This window comes from Semicossyphus pulcher, unplaced genomic scaffold (assembly GCF_022749685.1).
Source record: "Semicossyphus pulcher isolate SPU_LCO1_2020_fin unplaced genomic scaffold, fSemPul1.0.p SCAF_5, whole genome shotgun sequence".
Lineage (NCBI taxonomy): Eukaryota > Metazoa > Chordata > Actinopteri > Labriformes > Labridae > Semicossyphus > Semicossyphus pulcher.
In genome coordinates this window covers 19,834,816-19,857,061 of record NW_027211726.1, presented here as the reverse complement: position 1 = coordinate 19,857,061, position 22,246 = coordinate 19,834,816, and the positions used below count along the sequence as shown (strand labels likewise).

Below are 22,246 nucleotides of genomic sequence, written 5' to 3'. Positions count from 1 at the left end.
TTTGTTGGTCCTTTTTGTTGTTACCTGGATTCTTCAAAAGTAAGCATTTTGTCTTTTGTGTTCTAATAAATTTCTGTCTGCATCTGGGTCCTCTCCCTTTTTGTTAATACCTGAAACATGTTACTGAGACAATAACCCTTTTTCTTGTTTTCTAGGAAATGACAATCTCTTAAATGTCATTAAAAATACCTACAAAATGACTTTTTTGTCATTGTTGGGCCAAATGGTGTATAGGTGACGATCAGCTCAACCCATATATGACTACAAAAAATTTTTGGGTTTCATGACAACTTTAATAATTAGTTGCAAAAGCCCTTTTTAACATGCCAGTTCAAGGCGGGATTGTTACGCCTTTGTTACGCTCCGTCTTTTATGTAGAACGCACAGAGGCGGAATGGTGGGGCGAAATCTTTCCGCCTCTGAGCCGGCATCAGAGGTAGTAACAGAGGCGTAACAGAGGCGAGAAGGCATCTGTGTACACAGCGGAGCCGGCAGGGTTGAACAGCGGCGCTTGTGTGTAGCACAGCATGTGCTGTTTGTTTACACCTTGTCAGTACCCGATCCGTCCTGGCTGCCCGATCTGTTCTACGTATGCGCATTCTTATTCCTGCCCGATTTGTACAAGACATGAACATTTGACGGCAGCATTTTTTAATAACTTTATTAACAACACAATATTAGACAAATACACTACACTGCAATACAAGTAACAGTACGTGGCCGTTATTAGCCAACATAAAAGCACAGAAAGGTTGCATAACTGCTTGTTTTATTAACATTTATTGTGAAAAGATGTTTTACCAAAATCACGTAGTGATCAATACAGACACGCATGCGTGGAACAAATCGGGCAGTGTCGTAAAACAGGTTCAATTCTGCGCATACACTGACTTTTGCGCATGTGCAGAACGGATCGGTCAGCCGGGACGGATCGGGTACTGACACACCTCACAAGTTTTGCTTGCGCAACGCAACATTGGTCCAATGTAAAATGACGAAGGTTGCATGACGTCGGAGCTTCGTTACAGAGTTGAGGCAGAACCACAGTGTAAAAAGGGCTACTGATTTTACTGAAGATAGTGTGTTATATATTTGGTGGGTTTGTTTGAGAGTATAATGTCACCACTTCTCCATCCTTTCTTCATCTACATCAAGAACCACAAGTTAAATCAGACTTGGAATTTATTTTATCATCCTTGACATTTATGCACTTGTGTGTAATTTTGTGGCAACTAAGATTTAATTTCATTAATGATTACTCTGTTGATTTTCTCAATAAAAAAACTATTAGTTTAAACTATAAAACATGAAATGAGAGCCCATCGACCATGGTTACCTTAAATGTCTTGTTTCATCCGACCCACGGTAAAAACGTTTGTTAAGCTAGGACCAGCCATTTTTGGGCATTTTTGCTTACAATAATATTTAAATGATTATTGAGTATTTAAAGATAATGATATTTATATATACCTTATACCCTAACCCTAAGGAAAAGAAGAAATGTGTTATTTGTATTGGTAGAGAAACTCTTGTTCCTTCGGTCCCCAGCCTGCGACACAAAGCCAAAAGCAACAACCCTCAGATTTTGACTGAAGACTGAATGTTCTCACAGACTAAGACGAACATACTGTACAACGTTAAAGCGAGCAGGCAAGCATAAAGGCGCATGCAGGCACTGTTCTGAAAAGGTTGCAGTTCAGTGTACTGGAAGGAGAAACAGAGTGTGCTCAGAAGATGTGTAGCGACGACAGAAAAATATAACTGCATTGAAATGAGCTGCACCTCTGCCCCTCGCGGCCCTGCCTCGGTGTGTGACATGTTTTCCCCCTTTCCCTCCAGGAGCGAGCGTGTTTGTGTTCGACGCCGAGGCGCACAATGAGAAACGCTTTTGTTGCAGCTGCACAGTATCTGTAATTATACCCCACAGGACACAGATATGAGCAAAGAGCTGCCGTAACTGACGTACAGCCACCGTGCAAACAAGCTGCTACTGCTGCACTTCACTTCCCACTCGTGAGTTGAGCAAACAATGCTGCTCACAATAGTGAAGCAGGCTTTTAAAAATGGCTCATTACAATGATAATAGCACGAAAGGTAAAGCCAGTGAGAGCTTGTTATACGATATTACAGGTATTATAATTGAGGCAGTGCACTACAGAACACGCTCTGGAGTGCTTTATGCTAATGTGATACACTTAAAAAAAGGATGATGAAATAAAAATGTAAAACTATAATACAAAACCTTGTTCTGTTAAGCCCATTACTCAAGACCTGCACGTCACTATCCTTATGATCAGTATGTAGGGATTAATTATGAATGTTCATAATGTATTTAAAAGCTTAACCCAACCCAATCTGGGAACCCATCGGTTATAATCTGATGACGATATAGCCTCTGGGAGTGATGGCTAACTTTTTGGGGCTTTCTGTGTAGCCAGTGGTTAGCTATGAAGGACTTCCAGCCAAGACTTCCTTTTTCCTGACTTGCCACTTGAGAGGCCGAATGAAGTTGGAGTTGAGGAATGACATCGAGGAGCAGATCGTTAGCTGCACTTGCATGCAAATGTCTGTTTATTGAGATTACCGAAAAATCCAGAATATAACTCACAGTCTGTTTTGGGGGGTATCCCAGAGGTGAAAAAGTTTATTTCACCACTATTTCAATTTATTTTCATTTAAAACACACACAAATTACAGCCTACCATCTGTTTTCGGCATGTGGAGTTTGCAATCCTGCTAGCTACCGGTGCTGTAGCTAGCGGTAGCTGGCAGCCTACGGTAATGTTGATTGTTGTGAGTGTGGCGTTAGCTTAAAACAGCACTGGAAAACACAAAACAGCACTGCGACATATTGTAAATAAGAGGCGTTGTAGCGGTTTGGACCCGGAAACAGTTTAATGCGGAGGTGTGACGTCATCACTTAACAACTGACAACTTTAGCGAGATTATAGCGCCATCGTCTGGTCAAAATGCCGTAACACAAAATATTGCCTCTCTCTGCATTTTATACTGGTGTTTTGGTCGTATCGGTATACAGGACGCAGCCCACTTTTGAGGTGAAAAAATGTATTAAAAGTGCGTCTTATACACCAAATTTTACGGTAGTTAAAGCTCATTAGTCGTCACATGATTGCAGATGGAAGTCAGGTTGGCATTATGGCGGATTGTGCCCCCCTCCTTTTGCTCTGCACACTGGCTTTTGTTCGTCCACGCATCAAAAGCCTGCTGATACGTGATTGGTCAATACTAAACGCACTACAAATGCTTACTACCATGTAAATAAAATCCCAAATTGCACTGTTAGAAGGCTGTTGTGTATTTGGGTATCGAGATGCTTCAACTGAAGCAGGAAAGCATTTGAAGGCAAGTGGAAAATGTTGAAATGCTAAAGCTAAGTCAAAACGATTGAATTTTGTATTTATTAAAAATAAAATGTTAATATGTCAATATAATTAACATCCAACAGATGTATTTCAAACTGAATGCTGACCTTGCTGGTTGAGCTGCTGTGTGCTCTTGCTCCACTGCGACAGCCCCACAATGGCCACCATCTTGGCGCCAAGACTGGAGCGCCGCTTCTTGTTGCCGGTCAGCGACGAGGAGTCCGGACCCCCGCTGCTGGGACTCTTCTCCAGGCTGTACATGGCCCCCGAGATGCTGGAGGAGCGCACCACGTTCCGGGCCGCCGCGCTCAGCCCGCTGAGGCCACTCAACCCGCCCGGGCTGGGCACCTCCACGGAGCTGCTGAGCATCATGGTCCCGTTGGACTGGAGGGGCCGATGGGCTGGGCTGGAAAGTTGAAGCGGGACTGAGGAAGGAAGATCAAAAGAGGACATGAAGTGAGAAGAGGAGAGATTCAAGGAGGGAGGGGTGGAACAGGACGTCTGAATGTTCAGATTCTCTTATGAAACACAGAATTATAGCTCGTCTTACGAACGCAGCAGCTCCCCGAGGCTGAAGGACGCCCAGTTTAAATTTCAGCCACAGTTTGGTTTTCAATTAAATCCTCAACTTATTGCAGAGGCAGCAGAACTGACTTCCTCCCTCATAAAAAGACAGATGAAAAGTGAAAAGCTCGGAAAAGTCTTGGATAGTTCTGCACACTGAGAAAACAAAAGAACACAAAGGTCAGCGGATGCGGACAGTGCAGATGGCAGCAGACTGTTCAAGTGAGTTAAGAAATATCTCCAGACACACACACACACACACACACACACACACACACTGAAATGTCAGGGCTGGCCTGCTGTTGAGGGGTGACCCTGTCAGCTGGTATTTGTCTTGTGTGTTTTTTATGGAATCTTACTCTGTGTTTGACCTTAAACAGTGACAGATTATAAACTCACACAGCTCAAGTTATGACAGGTAGGCTGAATCCTGGGAGGATACCAGTGTGTGTGTGTGTGTGGCCAAAGTTTGATCAACTTTGCATTATGAAACTGTTTTTTCTTTTAACAGCAGAAAAAGGTTTAAAAATAACTTACTGTAGCTCAGTGATATCAAAGTGTCCCAGTAAGTCAGGGAACTAGGATGCAAACTGAAGCAGCTAAATGGAATTAAGCCATCTTTCATTATATTATTTACACCTGTGCTTCTTCTAATGTGACAAATACTAAGTAAAAAATCTGTCACGATCAAATCTCTCTCCTCTCCTTCACTTCTTTCCTTCTCTCCTTTCCTTCCCTCTCTCCCAGCGTCACAGTGATTATACTGACGCTAAACCGACAGCCCAGGGGCGCATAAAATATGCAGCTGCACTGTGGCCAACATCCTGCTTTCACACTCCTTTAATATTTCTCTTTCTTCTCTTCAACACTTCCATAAAACTTTCCCTTACACCTGCTTTCTCACTTGGTTAATTATTACCATCCCTGCTGTAATTCTTTTTGTCGTCGCGCTACTTTGGTTATGCATAAAGCAGAGCAATGCAGTATTTTTCTGTCTCTGAACCATCTTTATAAGCACCTTGCGGAATTAAGTTAATGCCACGAGTCCAACTCACATGATTCGACACACCAACACACAATGCAAGATAATTCAACAATACTAAAGCTGGCCCCACACCACAGGACACTGGGCCAATTTCAGGTCTGATGAAGGCCTCCACAGTCCCTGGAATCACATCTCTGAAAATGCCTCGTGTGCACTCCTGCTTCTTGACTGAGTGATCTGATGTGTGTTCTTTTAATTAAAATATTTTAAAAATCATTTTAATCTGTGGCCTCGTCTGTTGTTTCCCCCGAGTTTAAAAATCTGTTGAGATTTAAAAATTAAGTGTGCACCAGATTTATGCAACTACAGCCATGCCAACAGCTCTGTGAGGCTGTACTTTAGCACAGTGGTGCTTTAATATAAATACTCATATCATCATGTGAACAATTAGAGATGGGTTATGATTCTTAAAGTTTATAGAAAAATCCAACTATTATTTCATTTTACAAATATATTTCTTCTATTGTTTTTTCCAGCACCTGGTTGCAATGCAGTCTATAGCCAGATGGTGGCTGACAATGACAATACTAATATGGTATAGCTTTGCATCATGATGCCCAGAGCACAAGCGCACTATGTTGTTTCCTATGGCTCTGATGCATTATGCAGACAAATTTAATTCTGCCCTTGGCTGTTAGCTAAGTTTAGAACTTAATGATTTAAATATGGCAGCTTTTTAAGTCTTTGTACCTGGGTTAGGGCTGGAGCCTATCCCAGCTGTCATTGGGCGAGAGGTGGGGTACACCCTGGACTGATCGGCAGTCAATCACAGGGCTGACACATGGAAACAGACAACCTCTCATGCTCGCACTCACAGCCAATTTTAGAGTCACCAATCAGCTAATGAGCATGTCTTTGGACTGTGGTGGAGGAGGCCAGAGTACCCAGAGGGAAGCCACGCATGCACGGGGAGATCATGCAAACTCCACACACAAAGGCCCACTTTGTCCGAACCGGAATTCAAACCAGGAACCTTCTACCTTTAAGGCGACAGCGCTAATGGGCTTATGTGAGTGTTATTAGTTTTGCAAGCATTTGCTCATAACCACACCAAGTAAAAGGAGCAACAAAGTTATTACAATTCCTCCTGTGGAAACAATGAATGTGGTTGGAAGCCGGAGGATCAGGATGAAGAACTATAGCATTTAAAACATTGGGACCATGAACATCTATTTTGAGGCAATACATTACATAGTTGTTTGGATGTTTCATTCTGCACGCAACTGGAGGACTAACCATGCTGCTAGCGTGACTTAAAAACAACACATACATACCACTGATGCAGGGAATGCTGCACAAATTCTCTATGTGACTTAAATGCTAACTCCCATGACTGTTAATCATGCATAATACATACACAGTACAGTGAACAATACAGTGCCCTTAATACGTCTATGGAGTTTAAGACTCAAATGTAAAGGCCCTGCGCTTCAGATGTCTCTGTAAATCATCGTCATCTTCGTCGCCCTGCTTTGTCACACCAGCACAACCATGAGGCTTACAGCCCAAAAGATGTTGCTAAACCAGCACTTTTTCTAGGGATGCATTCAGCATTACCACAATAACTGAAGTGAGGGCTATTGAGCAAGCATGAAGTGATAAAGCAAAGGGCAAATTTTGGCATTTTGTAAGGCAAGTCATAAAAAAAAGTAGGGAGGAGGCAGACGACTGAATGCTTTGCAAAGAGCTAAAGTTGTGACATTTGTTATGGCTGGAAAAAGGATATGAAAGAGGAGAGAGGGTATAAAAATATGAAATTCAGGTGAGCCTATGGCCTAAATTTCTTTCCTCTTCCTCCTCTTCTCCTTTTCTTTTCTAGATTCCAGCCCGTACTCTCTTCTCGTGGGCTCTCTGGGGGGCCTCTGTACTGTGAACACACAGCGAGCAGAGCAGCAGAAAATGAGGATAGGGGAGGGATCATGGAGGCTTTTGAGAGAAGCGAGATAAACAGAATAATTTTGCTTTCAGGGAGCCACGAGGACTGACAAGAACGAGTGAGGAAAGACCAAGGACAGGGAGAGAATCGTGGGAGGAGAGGATGCTTCATAATGAATGGACACGGAGAACAACACTGCAGGAAGCTGGGGCCTGATCTGTGTGGAATAACGGAGTGAAAGGCAGACAAGGAGAAAGGAGAAGATGACACTGATGAGACATGCATCCATTCCTCCTTTCCTCTTAATGATGAGATCTTCAGGCTGTGTGTGTGGCTTTCAGTCCCTGGCTGAATACATGCTCCAGAGTGAAGCAGGGTGAATTTAAGTGTAGTGTATATAGTATACTGTATATATGTTTTGCCCCAGCATTCATAGTGTTGGTTTCGTCTACAACCTGATCTCAAAGAAATACAAAAAATGAACATGATCTCTTTACACTGCATCATGTGGCGGCACAAAAATGGCCAATGCAAAGTGCACACTGAGAAGTAAAAACATTTTACCACTTGATTAATGTTGTGAAATAGCCTCAGCTTTGTCAGCCTCCAAAATTACTTTATAAGGTTTAGAAAAAAGTACTAATTTCAGAAATGTTAGGTATGTACATCACATGTAACATCACATTACGTCATGTTATGTTACGCCACTTTGAGCTTGGTAACGTTAAGTTACGTTATGTTATACGCTTTGTTACGTTGCGCTCTGTGATGTTACATTACAATAAGTTGCGTTATGCTTTGTTTCGTTACATCACGTTACGTTAAGCTGTTACAGTACATTACATTTTGCTACGTTCCATTACGCTTTGTTACGTTACAGTGTGTTCCATTACGCTTTGTTACACTGTGTCATGTTACATTATGCTACTTTACATTTTGTTAAATTATGTTTCACTCTGTTAAACTAGGCGACTACACTATATAATGTTAAGTCATGTTACGCTACTTTGCGCTTCGTTACGTTACGCTTTGTTACATTCCAATATGTTACGTTATGCTTTGTTACGTTACGCTTTGTTACGTTCCAATATGTTATGTTACACTTTCTTACGCTATGTCACATTAAGTTGTTGTTTTTTATACTTAACATTTTGTTACGTTACGTTTTGCTCTGTTATGCTATGTGACTCCATGCTATATACGTTAAGTCACGATGCATTACGTCACGTTGCGTTATGTCACGTTACGTTAGGTTATGCTACTTTACGCTTTGTAAAGTCACATCACGTAACTGTATGCTTGGTTACGATAAGTCACATTATGTTGTGTTTTAGTTCGACACGTCAAGTTTCTTATCTTGTGCTGTTATAACTAACTGTTATAATAATCACGCCCCTAAAAAATAAACCATTGTGTTTAAAGTGGGAGAACCTTGTGAGAATTTAGAAGTTGAACTAAAGAAATACTAAAACCCACACCTGCAGGTTTGTCAACCACTAAAATCTGCCTTTGAAGATGCTACCATGTACCTGTCCCCACACAGTGTTTAGCTGGACCCGGAGTTTCACCTGGAGCCAATCCATCTTCATCTTGGTGCCAGACAGCTCCCCTGCCATATGTCTCTGTGCTCTAACTTCTCATCTCAGAGCTCATTTATTTCTCCTCCTGTCAGCAAATTGTCCCCTTCCACCCAGACTGGTGGTGGCCATCAGCTCCTCCTCCGCACCTCAACACCAGCGGTCTCCACCCCTCACCAACCACTGCCATGTGGGAACTGCATCATCTTAATTTGTCCCATTGCTACACCACGTCTACACAGAAGACATTTAGAGGGGCGCTGCGTTAGCAGAGCAGCAGCAGAAGCTTGGCTCCTCTATCCACATCTACACAGGATGCGCTCAGGCACAGCACTGAGTGTATAGGTCATATATATTTCACAGGTTAAATCAGGAAGGCAAGAAAACAGCAGTAAATGTTGTATAAATGGCAAATTCCCAAAATGATTGGAGTGAAAATGTAACCAACTACCTAGCATAAAACTATGTTGGCAAGCTTAAATGTAGGAGACCATAAAACTCTAGTTGTGATTCAGTGGAGCATGACTGTCTGCAGTCAGTGTAAGCTGATGCAAGGAAGCAAAGAGTAAAAATGCGATCTCTCCTTTCACTTTCTCCCATAAACACAGATGCCCCAACCTCGTAATTAGATATGGCTGAGCAATCCGTTAATGGTCTCCTTACGGTTGCTCTCTAGCATCGAGGCTGCACTGACACTGCTGGTCAGTTAATTAAGAGTAAGCTGCAAAGTAGATGGTAAAGATAGACAGTGGGTCTGAGTGTCTTCTCAGGACATAAACGGCATCAAGCCAAGGTGAGTCATCATTAATTTGGACCAATTAACAGCCGAATATGTTTTATTGTAACCTATTCTAATTTATTAATTTGCTTGTTATTTTGTCTAATTGACGTTTTAATGTGTTTGCCACTGAATGAGTCTGTTTTGATGTGTTTTTGCCAAGTGCGTTTTGGCTGCTACAGGCCACATTTCCCATATGGGACAGTAGAGAGTGAAGCTTAATAATGGCTAAATTAACAAAAAAACAGTATCCCTCCGTAATGAACTACTGGTTGTTATAGCGCGCAAATGTCATTTTCAATGTCAATGATCTGGTCTGCTGCCATGTGTGGTCATCTGCCAACAACCGGTGTTTACTTTGAAGTGCAGTGCGTCACTCGTAATTTAATAAAGGCTTTCCTGGCTGAAATGGGATGCAGTATTTTTAATCTTACTAAGCGCTGATATTTTATTAACTGGCAAGTGTGCTTCCTTCATTTCTCCAAGGTAACTGGTATTAACATCTGAATTAAAGGAGATGCGGAAAATGGTTAAAAAGCTGAAAAATGCAGTGCAGAAGAAAAGATGTGAGAACATTTACAAGGATGTATTTTCTGATTTTTACATTTTATATCCTACATATGTTGCATACATTTAATTTCGAAGAGAATATTCATCATGAGCAATCACACCGGCAGTGCACAAGGACAAGCAGGAGCTGTAATGCACTTCCTGCTGAGGCTACCATGGAGACTTCCCAGGTCATGATTCTGTATGTGCCGGCCTGGCGTCTGCTGCCATCGTTTTTGGCCTGTTGTTAATGTGTGGGTGTGTGTGTGGTTGTTGTGTCTCTGTGATCATAAGGGGTCTCTTAAGGCAAGAAAACAGAAGGCTGGTTTTGCAGCTACACACAGAGATGGAGTAAGAGTGCCAGGCTGGGGGACGACACAGAGCCAAATGGATCACACACAAAACCGCACACAGTGAAACCCAGGATAGAGCAAACAGACATATGCTGAGCTGGATGTAGGTGCCAGAAGAAAGAGATGAAATATTGAATGACGAGCGAGTACGGTGTATCATCAGGACCATTAGATATTAACAAATTTCCCATTTCACACTTTGCAGAGCAATAATATGCGTGGTGCAACACACACGCACAAATCCGAATCAAATGCTAACATCCATGAAATGAACAGAAACAGGAGTTCATGAAGAGCTTTCGCTTTGCTTCCCCCTTTGGCCCAATCACATTTTTATCCAATAAAATCTTTAATGAGGTGAGTCATTGAGTCACTCCCTCTACATCACCTGGTGACAGCAGACATAAATTCGATCCGTCACACCATGTTTTCACACAAATTGCCCGGGCCGTGTTGAATCAGCAATGGCAAGGAAGCAAAGGCTTTTGCATTTAATCCATCAGAGCTACAATTATAGGGTCAAATTAGCCTGTCTGAGGTTGTTTAAAATGCAATATGGTGTTGAAATTGTCAATTTAAATCTGCAGCACACATCTGTTAGCAGTGATAGCAGGTAATAAACACATGGATAAGCAATTACTTCTTATCATATGGCAAACAACAGTTCAAGATGGAGCACAAAAACCGTGGCTAATACTTTAGCATGCTAGTTCTGTAAAACGTGTCATGCTAATGCGGGTTAATTTGGGGAGTCTACATTTTAAGATAAGAATTTCTCAATAAAACTAATATTTTACAATGTTAACATTTGTTAGTAAGTATTTTACAATGCGGTGTGGCTTAAATGTAGCTAGGTTATTTTGTTAGCATACAAAAGTATTAGACGGGGGCAGTGTCAACCTGCTATTATGCTAATATGCAAACTTTTGTGCTTGCTAACATGCTAACATTGTGGAACAAAAAGAAAAAATGGTATTCGTTTACACCATTGACTGTATGTAAAGCTGGACGACACATCTCCATCTACTCTCATTGTACAATATTGAAGCCAAAATAGCCCCCGTGATGGACGCTGCAATCTTGCACTGGTGACATCATTTGGAGCCAGAGCTGCGCAGTAGAGATGCCACTGCGGGTGGTGCCGCCGTAGCCACTTCCGCTAACCAAAACACACTTAACTTACAGGAAAAAAAACAGCAAAGATGCCGCACGTCGCTGTATTTAACAACAGAAAAGCTTCTTGTTGGTCTGAAGCAGACGTTCACAGATATGGAAACTTCTGTGACTGTAGTGATTGTTTTAGTTACGTCTCCTCTCCCCGTTCCTCCTCTACTCTGCTAATCCTGAACAGGTCGGCTGCAGGAGCCGTATTTGTCAACAGAGCTGTCAATCATCCTTTTCACAGCATCAAATAACTAAAAAACTAAACTTATCAGAAAAATGAACACTTGGATGTAAATCAGCATGATAAGAACTAACTATAATGACAGAAACCATGTTTGAGAAAAATGTATTTAACCTGTATTTTGATTTTATAGTTTGACTCATGTCCCATTTGTTAACATGGAGGAGGCGGGCTTTATGAGCTATACTGCACCCAGTCAGCAGGGGCGATAGAGATGTTTTGGCTTCACTTTTCAGGGAGCGGTCATGTCATCCATCTTTTTTATACAATCTATGGTTTACACAAATAAATACTTGAAGGTGCTGGCATTAGCCATTATGCTAAGATAATTAGGGTCTAACTTGTTTGGCCATTACTATTATTACTACTACTTACTGTCCTAAGTCTACAGAGATCTGGGACGACGGCAACAATGGAACAACAAAATCTGTATCCGGAGCGTGGGCAGTCCGACAATGAGACAACAAGCTTACCAATCAACCAGATTATCTCATTCACGTCATTGGGAGGTAAAGCCAACCCCTGTATGTTTACAACCAAGAGTTGTTAGTACAAATCACCATGCAAAGTGCAACATATAGCTCTTTATAGACGACAGGTGAACTAAACACAGACAATTGTAGTCCCATCTAACACTTTTCTCTTCACGTGAGGCTAGTTCATGAAGCAGACACACAGTATACACACACGCACACTTTGGAGGTAGGCAGAAACTGGCTCAAGACATAAAATGCTGGCAGTAAGCCACATTGATAACATCAAATCACTGCCCTGCAGAGTATCATTTCAAATGGTTATTCACTCATCCCCTGCTCCCACCATAGTCCAGGCTAATCCCTCCACTGCTGAGCTAGCAATACAATGTTATTGTCTCAGCAGTGAATCAAATACCTTGTCCAGGATTTGAGCCAGCAGTCTTTTGAAGAAGTGAGACCTCTCTAATATCCACACTTATCACCCCTCAGCAGTCTCACCAGCTTACAGGGTTGCTCTCCTCACACCACCACGGGGAATCTGGTATAAGGATGAGATGCACTATGCCACTGTGTTATCTTCTTTCTCTCTCTACACTGACAAAAAGAAACAGCGTTAACTGTAATATTTGTTTCAGTCTATTTTCTAACTGTTTCTCTTGCACTTTAAAGCTCCTCTCCCCCTCAACCCTCAATCTGAACCTTTCCTCTTCTCCTTTTCATCACCATGAAAAGAGGGACGGCAAAGTTACTCCGTCAGCAGCCGGGGGATGGAGAGCTCGCAGAAAATAGACAAATAAAAAGCCGAAGTGGCTGGACTGGAAGGAAAGTGGGTTAAGAGGGGCGTGATGGATGAGACTGCGAGCTTTCCTGACTCATGGCCTTCTTTCTCTGATGACTAATGTGGTCAGTGACATCTCTCTCGCTACCCCTCAGCCACTCCCCCCCACCCACACCCATCTCTCCATCCCACCTGGGACGCTGCTTTCCAGCCCGGGGCAGAGCAGCATGCAGGATCTCACCCCACTTACAATTGCTGGATCACCAAGTCCTAGCTTAGACGCCATGGGATGTTTGGCGCTGAAGTGGGGGCTACAAAGCGTCTTTGAAGAATCGGCCGGGGTCAACCAAAGCATGCCTCCCTTTCTTATTTACAGCTTAACCTCAGGGAGGGATGTGCGCATTGGAACGTGGTCTGATCCTGCAGGAGGACAAGATAAGAGCTGTATATTTATCTCTACGCACTTTTGTTTTTAAGACTTCTATCTCAAGCTTTAAATCCATTTCTGTCCGACGTTCCTTTTATATGTGACCCCATTTTTGGTTGGTTGCGTGTTTGAGTATTTGGCTGATCCGTCAGAGTGATAGTGGACTTAAAGTACAATTGGATTTAAGCTTTGGGTGGTATTTGCCATTACCAAAATACGTTTTGAGGCTTTAAATGTTGGCCACCATTGCATTCATATAGGGTGTCGTGCAAAACGTAATATGCAATTATGTTGGCAGATTAGAAATGTAACTTAAAGTTTAAATTCTTACCATGCAGTCCATATACATACATTATGAGGAGCATAAACTGCATTTACCTTTAGGGGTGGGACAAAACATCGATACGGCAATATATCGTCGTCCTGACTACTCGACTACTTCATGACTCCTCTTGGTGGCGCTTATGACATGAATGAGGGTGACATGACCAGAAATTAACTGGCCGAAGAAGAAGTTGACAAGACTTTCAATTTATTTTCATTTAAAACACATTCAAAACACACACAAAAATAACAGCCTAACATCTGTTTTCGTTATGTCGAGTTTGCAATCCTGCTAGCTTCCGGTGCTGTAGCTAGTGGTAGCTGGCAGCTGATTGTTTTGAGGGTGGCGGCTACACTGGCAATCATGACGGTACATGTCCGTGACGAAGCGTTAGCAACAATCAGGTTGTGTTTTCCTCGCTTAAAACAGCGAGGAAAACACAAAACAGCAATGCGGCATATTGTAAATAGGAGCTGTGTTTTCCTTGGACCCGGAAACAGTTTAGTGCAGAGGTGCGAATTAACACCCGACAACTTTAGCTAGATCACAGTGCCATCATCTGGGTAAAATGCAATTAAAACACAATAAAATGCCTCTCTCTGCATTTTATACTGGTATACTGGTCGCACTGGTATATAGATGAAAAAAAAAGTATTAAAAGTGCGTCTTATACATTTTATGGTACATTAATCCTGCACTTTACCTTTTAGGAGCATTGTATTCTTCAGTTAATCAGATATCGTGACATATCATTATATGACTGTCTTGCATTACATCAATTATCACAGAATAGCTGTATCGTGATATTATTGTTAACGTGGGTTAGGGTTAGGCCACGTATCGTATCGCGAGTTACCCTGCGATTCTCACCCCTATTTACCTTACATGGTTGCATTTATTGTGACACAAAGCTAAAAATGTCCTATAGGGACTATTTTCTTTTGTAGTATTTCAATCCCAATAAATAATGTTCCATCTATAAAAGTTAAAAGGAAGTTGTTTTTTTCTGACAACAGCATCCAATTGTGCTCATGGTGGATTTAGTTGCGTTTCTGGAAACAAGATTTCTAAGATTACAGTCTAGACCAAGATGAGATCACTTCTGTTGTGATTTGGCACTGTTGGATTTTATACTCTCATTTTTATTTTAGCAGGAAGTGTAGAAGACTTTTATTGTACTAGGCAGCTGCTAGGTTAGGCAAGCGAGTAATTCACATGCATACCATGGAGGTCACCTTTGCCCCTGCAGCAGCCTCAAACATATCATGTGTTGAGTTAAATTGATTATCTGAGGACTGCTACAGCAGAGGCCGGTATAGCCTGGAAAAAATACATCAGCATTCAACTGGGTGATCACCTGACTCTGTATAATGAATATACGTTTCAAAAATATAGGTCAAAACCAGCATCCACATCCATATGGGTTGAGCTGTATTGGATGCGAGTACAATGTGTGTGTGTGTAAAATAATCCCATGTGAGACTATAGAGGCTCATTAGAAGGACCGGTTTGAAGTGAGACGAGACACCGAGCACACAATCATCGTCAGCCAGTCACAGCTCCTCTCTTTGATGATGTGCACCACTTGGCCAGTAAATTGTGCCTTACAGATGGTTTTCTACAAGTGTACACAGCCACATGGTGTGCAACAACAAACACACAAATGAAGATACAAAGCCTGCTCATTACTATGATAAGTGTCCGCTCTGCCCCTTGGTTGTTTTCATTTTATTTTCATTTCAAAGGAGACCAGGACCAGCAGCTGCCAGCTACTGATCTGAAGTGTGGTCAGATGTGTCACTGCATATGTGAGTGTGTGTGTGTGGGCTGCACTGGACTTTGCCTTTGCCCTTTTCAGCCATCAATGCAGAGGAGTGTGTGTGCGTTGTGTGTGAGCTTTGATGGAAGATGATACAGTCCTGGCGGTCAGGCTGGCCTTTTGAGTAGCAAGTTTATCTGGTTCTATCTGACGCATCTCTCTCTGTGGAAACACACATATACAGTATATTTCATCGTCCACTCTTGAACCTGTGTATTACACATCTCAAATATACGTGGAGGTCTTAAATGTAAAGGCACACTTTTGTACAAGTATAGAATTCAGAATTAGTGGAAAATAGAAAACTTATTCCTAAATGGATAGATAGAAACTGAGGCTTACCAAAGTTCACGGTCGAGTCTCTTTCCAGCTTTTACTGTCTCAATTCTGTCTCAATGGATTATTCAGAGGATCAAGTATGAGTCAGGCAAGGATTTCAGGAGTTAAGCACGAGGATAATTATTCTCTTTCTCCTTAAGAAGAGCCAAGGACGGCCCACTCCTTCCTTAATGTACTCACTGTATGCCTCACACTCTGTTTCACACTAGAGTCGGATCGATATATCAGATATATTTGTTTGGGCTTATATGTTTTCTAAAATAAACACTTTTTTGTAAGGTATTTTGCAGACAGTAATCTCTATTTACAGATTCTACATAGAAATGTAGAATCTGTAGGCAGGGACGTGGATTTTAGGGAGGCAAGTGTTCTGGTTTCAGTTTTTACTACACTTGTAGTCAGAGTAATATTGACCAATCACGTGTCAGCAGGCTGCGGCATATGCAGGAAAAACAGTCAGTGTGGAGAGCAAAAGCAGGCGGAACGTAATGCGCCGTAATGACATCTTCCCGGCATGTTCACCGTCTTCCCCAGAGGCTATATCGTCGTCAGACTATAGCCGATGGGATCCGAGATTGTGCAGGCAGCAAAGCTTGGGGTGACTTAGAAATGGTGTTGTAACATAGTTCTTCCAAGTTTTCATTGCATTTACAAAAACTCTCCGCACGGTCTGCCACACAAGTCACAGAGAATCACAGCTGAGCAGATTGTGGCCCGCACTAAAATTGGAGGATAATGTATAATAATGTTATATATTCTTCAATAGAGTTGTTTAAGAAAGGAGGCAACTGAAGACAAGAATTGGTATTTATATCAGTCTTTAAAATTCCATTCTCAGTCTGACTCTATTTAATACCAACAATAACACATGTTAGACACATTACACAGCTTTCTCTTACACTCCCTGAAAGATTTAGAGAAGGACACTGGAAGCTCTGCAGCCCCATCACGTGTTTCTGCCCCCGTCTACAGGTGGGGGAGCACAGTTTGAGCTCAGATCTGGACGTTGTATCTGCGTTCATGTGCGTGCGGCCATCTGATATAATCTAACACCTCAGCATGCACTTGGCCTGACCTGAGTGCCGGATCAGGCATCTCCAAATGTGCTTATTCTCCTTCCCCCTGCTCCCTCCGTTTACATGCACTCACATATACACATTCATAACAGGGTAACATTGCCATAGCTGACTTAGCCTGAGGCACCTTTATGTTTTGACTCCTTGCAAACCTGACATAGATCACTTGAAGTGCAAAGTTGACCTCTGACATGGTTGTGCCTACATTGCTAAATCAATACGGACAATTAGTTTCCCATTTCTGCAACAATCCCAGTACAAGTTAAATGTCCAAACACAACATGCTATAAATCTTACTTACTGCCTCTCTTTGCCATTTAAATACAGGAAGATAAACTCTGAGTATTGAGGTGACATTACACTCTCCTTCAGCCTTAATCTTCATTGTCTAGCAAACACAATCTCATATGAGTCCCTTTAAACAGGTAATGAGATTGAGTGAAGTAGCAGGATGCATTAAACTGAAGCTGTAAGCGTATCTTGGAATTGCCAGGCTTAAAACGCAACAAAGGTGAGGGGATAAAAGAGCAAAGCAAGTCTTCCCTGCTGACAACATCTTACAGTGCACATTGCCTCTATAATCGGCCTATACATTGAGACAATAAAGACAAATTCAGATGACTGCGCCCAGTTTGAGCAAGCATGCTCCTCTTATCACTGATCACCCGCTCTGCTATTAATTGCATTATTCACAACATCTGTGCATCGGCGCTGTCACTGCCCTGTGCGGGAAACTGAGCAGCGCGAGCTCTGCAATTAAACAGGAATAAAGAGCACTTACCGCGTACAGCAAGGAGCAGCGAAGGCAAGGTGCAAGGCTCGGAAGTTGTCAAATGATTGTTTGCTTATGTCGTATCTGTAAGAATGTCATCGTTTGGGTTGTATTTTCGCGGTGCTTCGGTGCTGACGGCGATCTTGCTGCACGGCTTCTCCGCTCACTGCTGCTGGTCACACGGCATCCAAGGCGCGGTGAGAGACGCGCTGCTGTGAAGAGAGGGGGAGAGGAAGAGGAGGGAGGGAGGGTAGGGTAGGGTAGAGGAGTGATGAGATTAGGCCGGGTTGCTTCCAGCGGCATGGAAAATAGCGACCACGTGTGGCCATGTGAGCATTTATTAGCACTGTAGGTTTGTAATTCTATTTGTTTAATTGCACGTGGGATAACATTTGGGAAACAAGCTTATTTGGATTTGTTCTGATAGTTAGGTGAGGTCGATCAACACTCACGTGTTAGCTTAATATTAAGCTACGGCCATTAGCCGTTTAGCTTAGCATAACATAAAGACCGGAAGCAGCAGAAAACAGGTAGTTCTGTAGAAACATGGTTTAAAAATCCGCCTTGTAGGACTTTCGAGGCCCCTAAAGACACCTAACAAATATTTCATATTTACAAACCACAATATGATAACGAAGAAAAATGGCAGTCAAAAACAGTTTAATAATATGAACCAAGTAGTCTGTGGGAACTTGTCGTTGACAAGAGTCCAGGAAGTTGCATGGCTAAGATTTTCACATTATACACACATTCACTTTATAATGTGTTATTACACGGCTGTGTTCAATACTTGATTCTGATTGGTTAATTACAGCATTCTGAGGTCTGCTATTTTCTCTACAAAAGATCGTTGTTATGAAGAACAGACCGCTGCTAGGGACGCAGCTCTAATAACGCACTCCGGAGGACTAACTGTGAATATATCAATCCGCAGAAAGAAGTCCGAAAAATTTGATGGCAGTCTGTTTAGAAGAAAAAAAAAGAGTCAAAACAGCAGAGAGAAAGCAATAAAGGTTAAAAGACGCAAAAACTGAAGGCCATGACATAAAGATCTACAAAACTGAAGACGGTGTATGAAGTAACCATTAAACGGAACGCAGTACAGGATACGGCGGTGTCTAAAGACGGTGAATGGAAAGAAATGAAAATGTTTCCTCCTCCTTCTGCTTTCCGGTTCACCTTGTCTTACTTCACCATCAGTGGAAATGTTTCCATTTAATGCGAGTAATAACAGCTAGGTTAGCTCACTGTAAGGCTAGAGCTATGGACGTAGCTCTCACTGTGAGAACGGATTTCTAAAATAAAAATGGAAATATAATTAGGGATGCACGATATTATTGGCACGTCATCTGTATCTGCAGATTATGCCTTGAAAATGACATAATGGCAAATGTCATTTTTCTGCCGATAAAACAACACTTTAATTTTGCCTAAATGCTCGATGATTCCCTTAAAACAGAAAAGAAAATGTTACATACAATCAAATCTGGCATTTTGTACATAACCTAAGTTTAAATAGTTTTCTTATATTGCCCAGTGAATGTGTACATTTTAAAAAGCACTGTATTATGTTATTTCTGCATCTGCCAGTGGGCCACTACAATAAGAGCAGGCAAGATATCAATTCCACCACAGGGGAGGCTTGATGATCTCTGCAAATAGGTGGAAAAAAAACGTGCCTAATATATCGGTATTCAAATCAGCACAAAGGGTTGGAAAATTTCGGCATATCAGATATCGGCAAAAATCCAATATAGTGCATCCCTAAATATAATCATCACCTACTTAACCTGTGAGTTTTAGAGGTGCTGGTACAGTCTTTATGCTATGCTAAGCTAAGCTAACAGTCTCCTGGCTGTATAGCTTCATATTTGATGGACACACAGCAAAGCAAACTTAATTTTAATAAAATCACCAAAAAATGAAATAAGGTATGAGGCCGTAGGGCAGTTGCCCACTTGGCACAGGTGGAAATTCAGCCTTGCAGAGGTAAAGAGTTCTTTAACAAAGAAGCCACAGCATGTACGCATACAGTATGCTGCAGCATTTAATAATGATTTTCTAAAGATGTGAAAATTCCCTCCGGTAGTTAACGGACCTTAAGCATTCCAACATTATAGGAATGTTTATGTTTTTGAAAATGTCATACACGAGAATATTTTACAGCACTGTTTAACAACTGTTTTTCTTTTTCAACCAAGAATAATTCAAGAAACCCACTACGACAACAAAAGGAGCTTTGTGGGGCAATTGTGGAAGTTGTGGTAGCTGTAGCTTGTTTAAGACAAGAAATGTTGTTCTAACCCACATAGCTGCTAAGCTACCATGAAGTGCAGTCAATAGAGTATTTGGGTTCAGATCTCTGTGGAGAGGATATTTCCACTTTGTGTCCACTTTGGTGATTTATTAAAGTCAACTTGGAGACTCCAAACCTGCTTGGAAAAGTCATCCATCACATTATGGCAGTCAAACTTACATGTGTGTCTCTCTGTGTGCACTTTAAGAAAAAATAAAGGCAGACATGATGTTCTCTAAAAAGCATTTGTAATTTGGATTAAATGCGGTAAAACATGCCAAACACTGTCTACGGCACTTTGATGCAGAAAACAGATGCATAAAGAGTGTTCTCCTCTCTGCTTAGGGAGCATGCAGCACCGCCTGCATACACAGATGAAATTAATATAATGAATATAATGTAACATAATTTTCTGCATAGCCTTTTAGTGCCTCTGCAGGTCAGATGATCCAGGCCTCGCCCTCTCTGCTCTCAAACACGGAGCATACATTCTCCGTGCTGACAGTATTTACTCACTGCGCTGTGTTATTACTGTCAGAGGAACGTGGTGCACTGATCCTAATATGAACTCATAAACATCTGCAGCACACAAACCAGGTCCAGGACCTTGCAGGTGAAATATGTACCACTCAGTCACCCATGCGGCACACTAAAATAGGCATATATCACAGGCCTTGGATCAATGCCCTTTTTCCCATAGGCAAACCGCTGTGGCAGAGCACAATCAATCCTCGTTCCCTCGCTGCAACAGTAAGGAGGGTCGACTGGAAACAGCCCCCACCCAACATTAATACCAGCGCTGAATCCGTATCAGCTCATTGGCATTCTGTAGCGAGCGGGGATTCAAGCCGTGGTAAGAGCATCTGTTGCTGTCATCAGCTGATGTAGAGACCGCAATGGCTTTGTAATTGCAATGAACACTGTGTTCGTTTAGGTAGTGAATGTCGTCAGAAAATGCTGATGTGGCGAAGCCAATTTTATTAGCTGCAGGGAGAAGTCATAATTCAAAGGATTGATCCGTTCAAAGCACAACACGGCTACATGATATGGAGTCTCAAACAGGGAGTTAACAAGACAGACGGCCTCTACTGCCCCTATGGAGAAGTGTGTTGAATGTATTAAAGCAGCATAAAGCTCCAGTGTATGTGCGCTCCATGTAGCTTGAGTCAGGTCACGGTCAATTGAATTACATTGTGGTCATGTGACCGGGTTTGTGTAAGCTATGGTCTCACAGGAGGGTGGGGCAGGGTAGAGGAGGAAGATAGAGTTCATGAAAGGTGTGTTTGTGTGTGTCATCTCTTCAAATCCAAGCTCCCTGTTGGGAATACTGAACAATTCCCATGAGGAATGACTCACAAATCTTATTTCCCGCTATTAAACAAGTCAGATCGGTGGAATATAATAATTCCCTCAGAATAAAATAACTGCACCTTGCGTTATCAACTCATACAGGTTTTAATTTAGTCCGGGGTGATTAAGCATCCTCAATAAAAACGCTCTGTGTGCAGGCATCAGCGCATTAATCACTCATCTTTAATATTGCTTTGATCCGCCCTGTGCAGCTCATGCATACATTACATAAACACAGGCAGGCCAGCAATTTGTTGCCGCAGCAGCTACTGATTAAATCTGCTGATTCTATAATGCCCATTTTTCTCAGTTAGACGTATTAAAGAGTCACATGAAGGCAATTTTTTTTAACAAGTTTCACTGATATGAGCGTGCGAGTGCCTTTTCATGAGCTGGTTTTCTTTCAATCGTTCATTAATCTGTTGAATTATTTATGTATTATCTGCTAAGCAGGGGGTGGGTGGGAGGTTACTGCTGACAGACTGAGGAGCAGGAGAGAGATTTATGTTGCATACTGTTACAGGCAGAGAAAATATTGCACATAATACTCTGTTATAAGGAAAACCTTCATTTGAAATCTAGTGTTTGTAAAGATTAGCAGTGGAATAGAAGCGTAAATGTGCTCAAATCTTCCCCCCAACTTTAACGCTGTGTTGCCATTTATAGGTACATAAACTAACCAGTAATTACACACACAATTTCTTTAACCGTCAACAAACTACTGACTTATTACTGAATATTTTCCCACACACAAACCCACACCACACAGCTCCGTTTCACCTCCTCCCAATATCACAAACCCCCCGTCAGCTGAAAATATGCTCCAGTCAGCAGAGCCGGAGCCCCTATAGCAGCAGAATAGCTTATTGCTGTCTCTTTGTCGCTGTATTCCTCTTCCTGTGGTCCCACCGGGTGCTCAACACCTAATGAATACGTATTGAATGGCTTACTCACTCACTGTCATACTCTCCTCTCTTTTAGTGGCTCTCCAAAAGCTGGTGTGGATGGATGGTTATGGAGTGAGGGGCCTGGCTGAGTTGTTTTAATGTTGTGTCTTA

General features: G+C 42.1%; 1 protein-coding gene across 1 annotated transcript in view; it reads right to left on the bottom strand.

The window, feature by feature from the left end:
* rims3 (regulating synaptic membrane exocytosis 3) overlaps window positions 1-17,719 on the bottom strand; it is a 43,385-nt gene extending 25,666 nt beyond the window's left edge. Inside the window, exons 1-2 of the mRNA XM_069681738.1 lie at window positions 17,552-17,719; window positions 3,491-3,808 (exon numbers count right to left, since the gene is read on the bottom strand). Of these exons, the coding sequence (XP_069537839.1) occupies window positions 3,491-3,755 (265 nt within the window). The 5' untranslated portion in view covers window positions 3,756-3,808; window positions 17,552-17,719. The remainder of the gene's footprint in view (window positions 1-3,490; window positions 3,809-17,551) is intronic.
* Window positions 17,720-22,246: the final 4,527 nt, after the last annotated feature.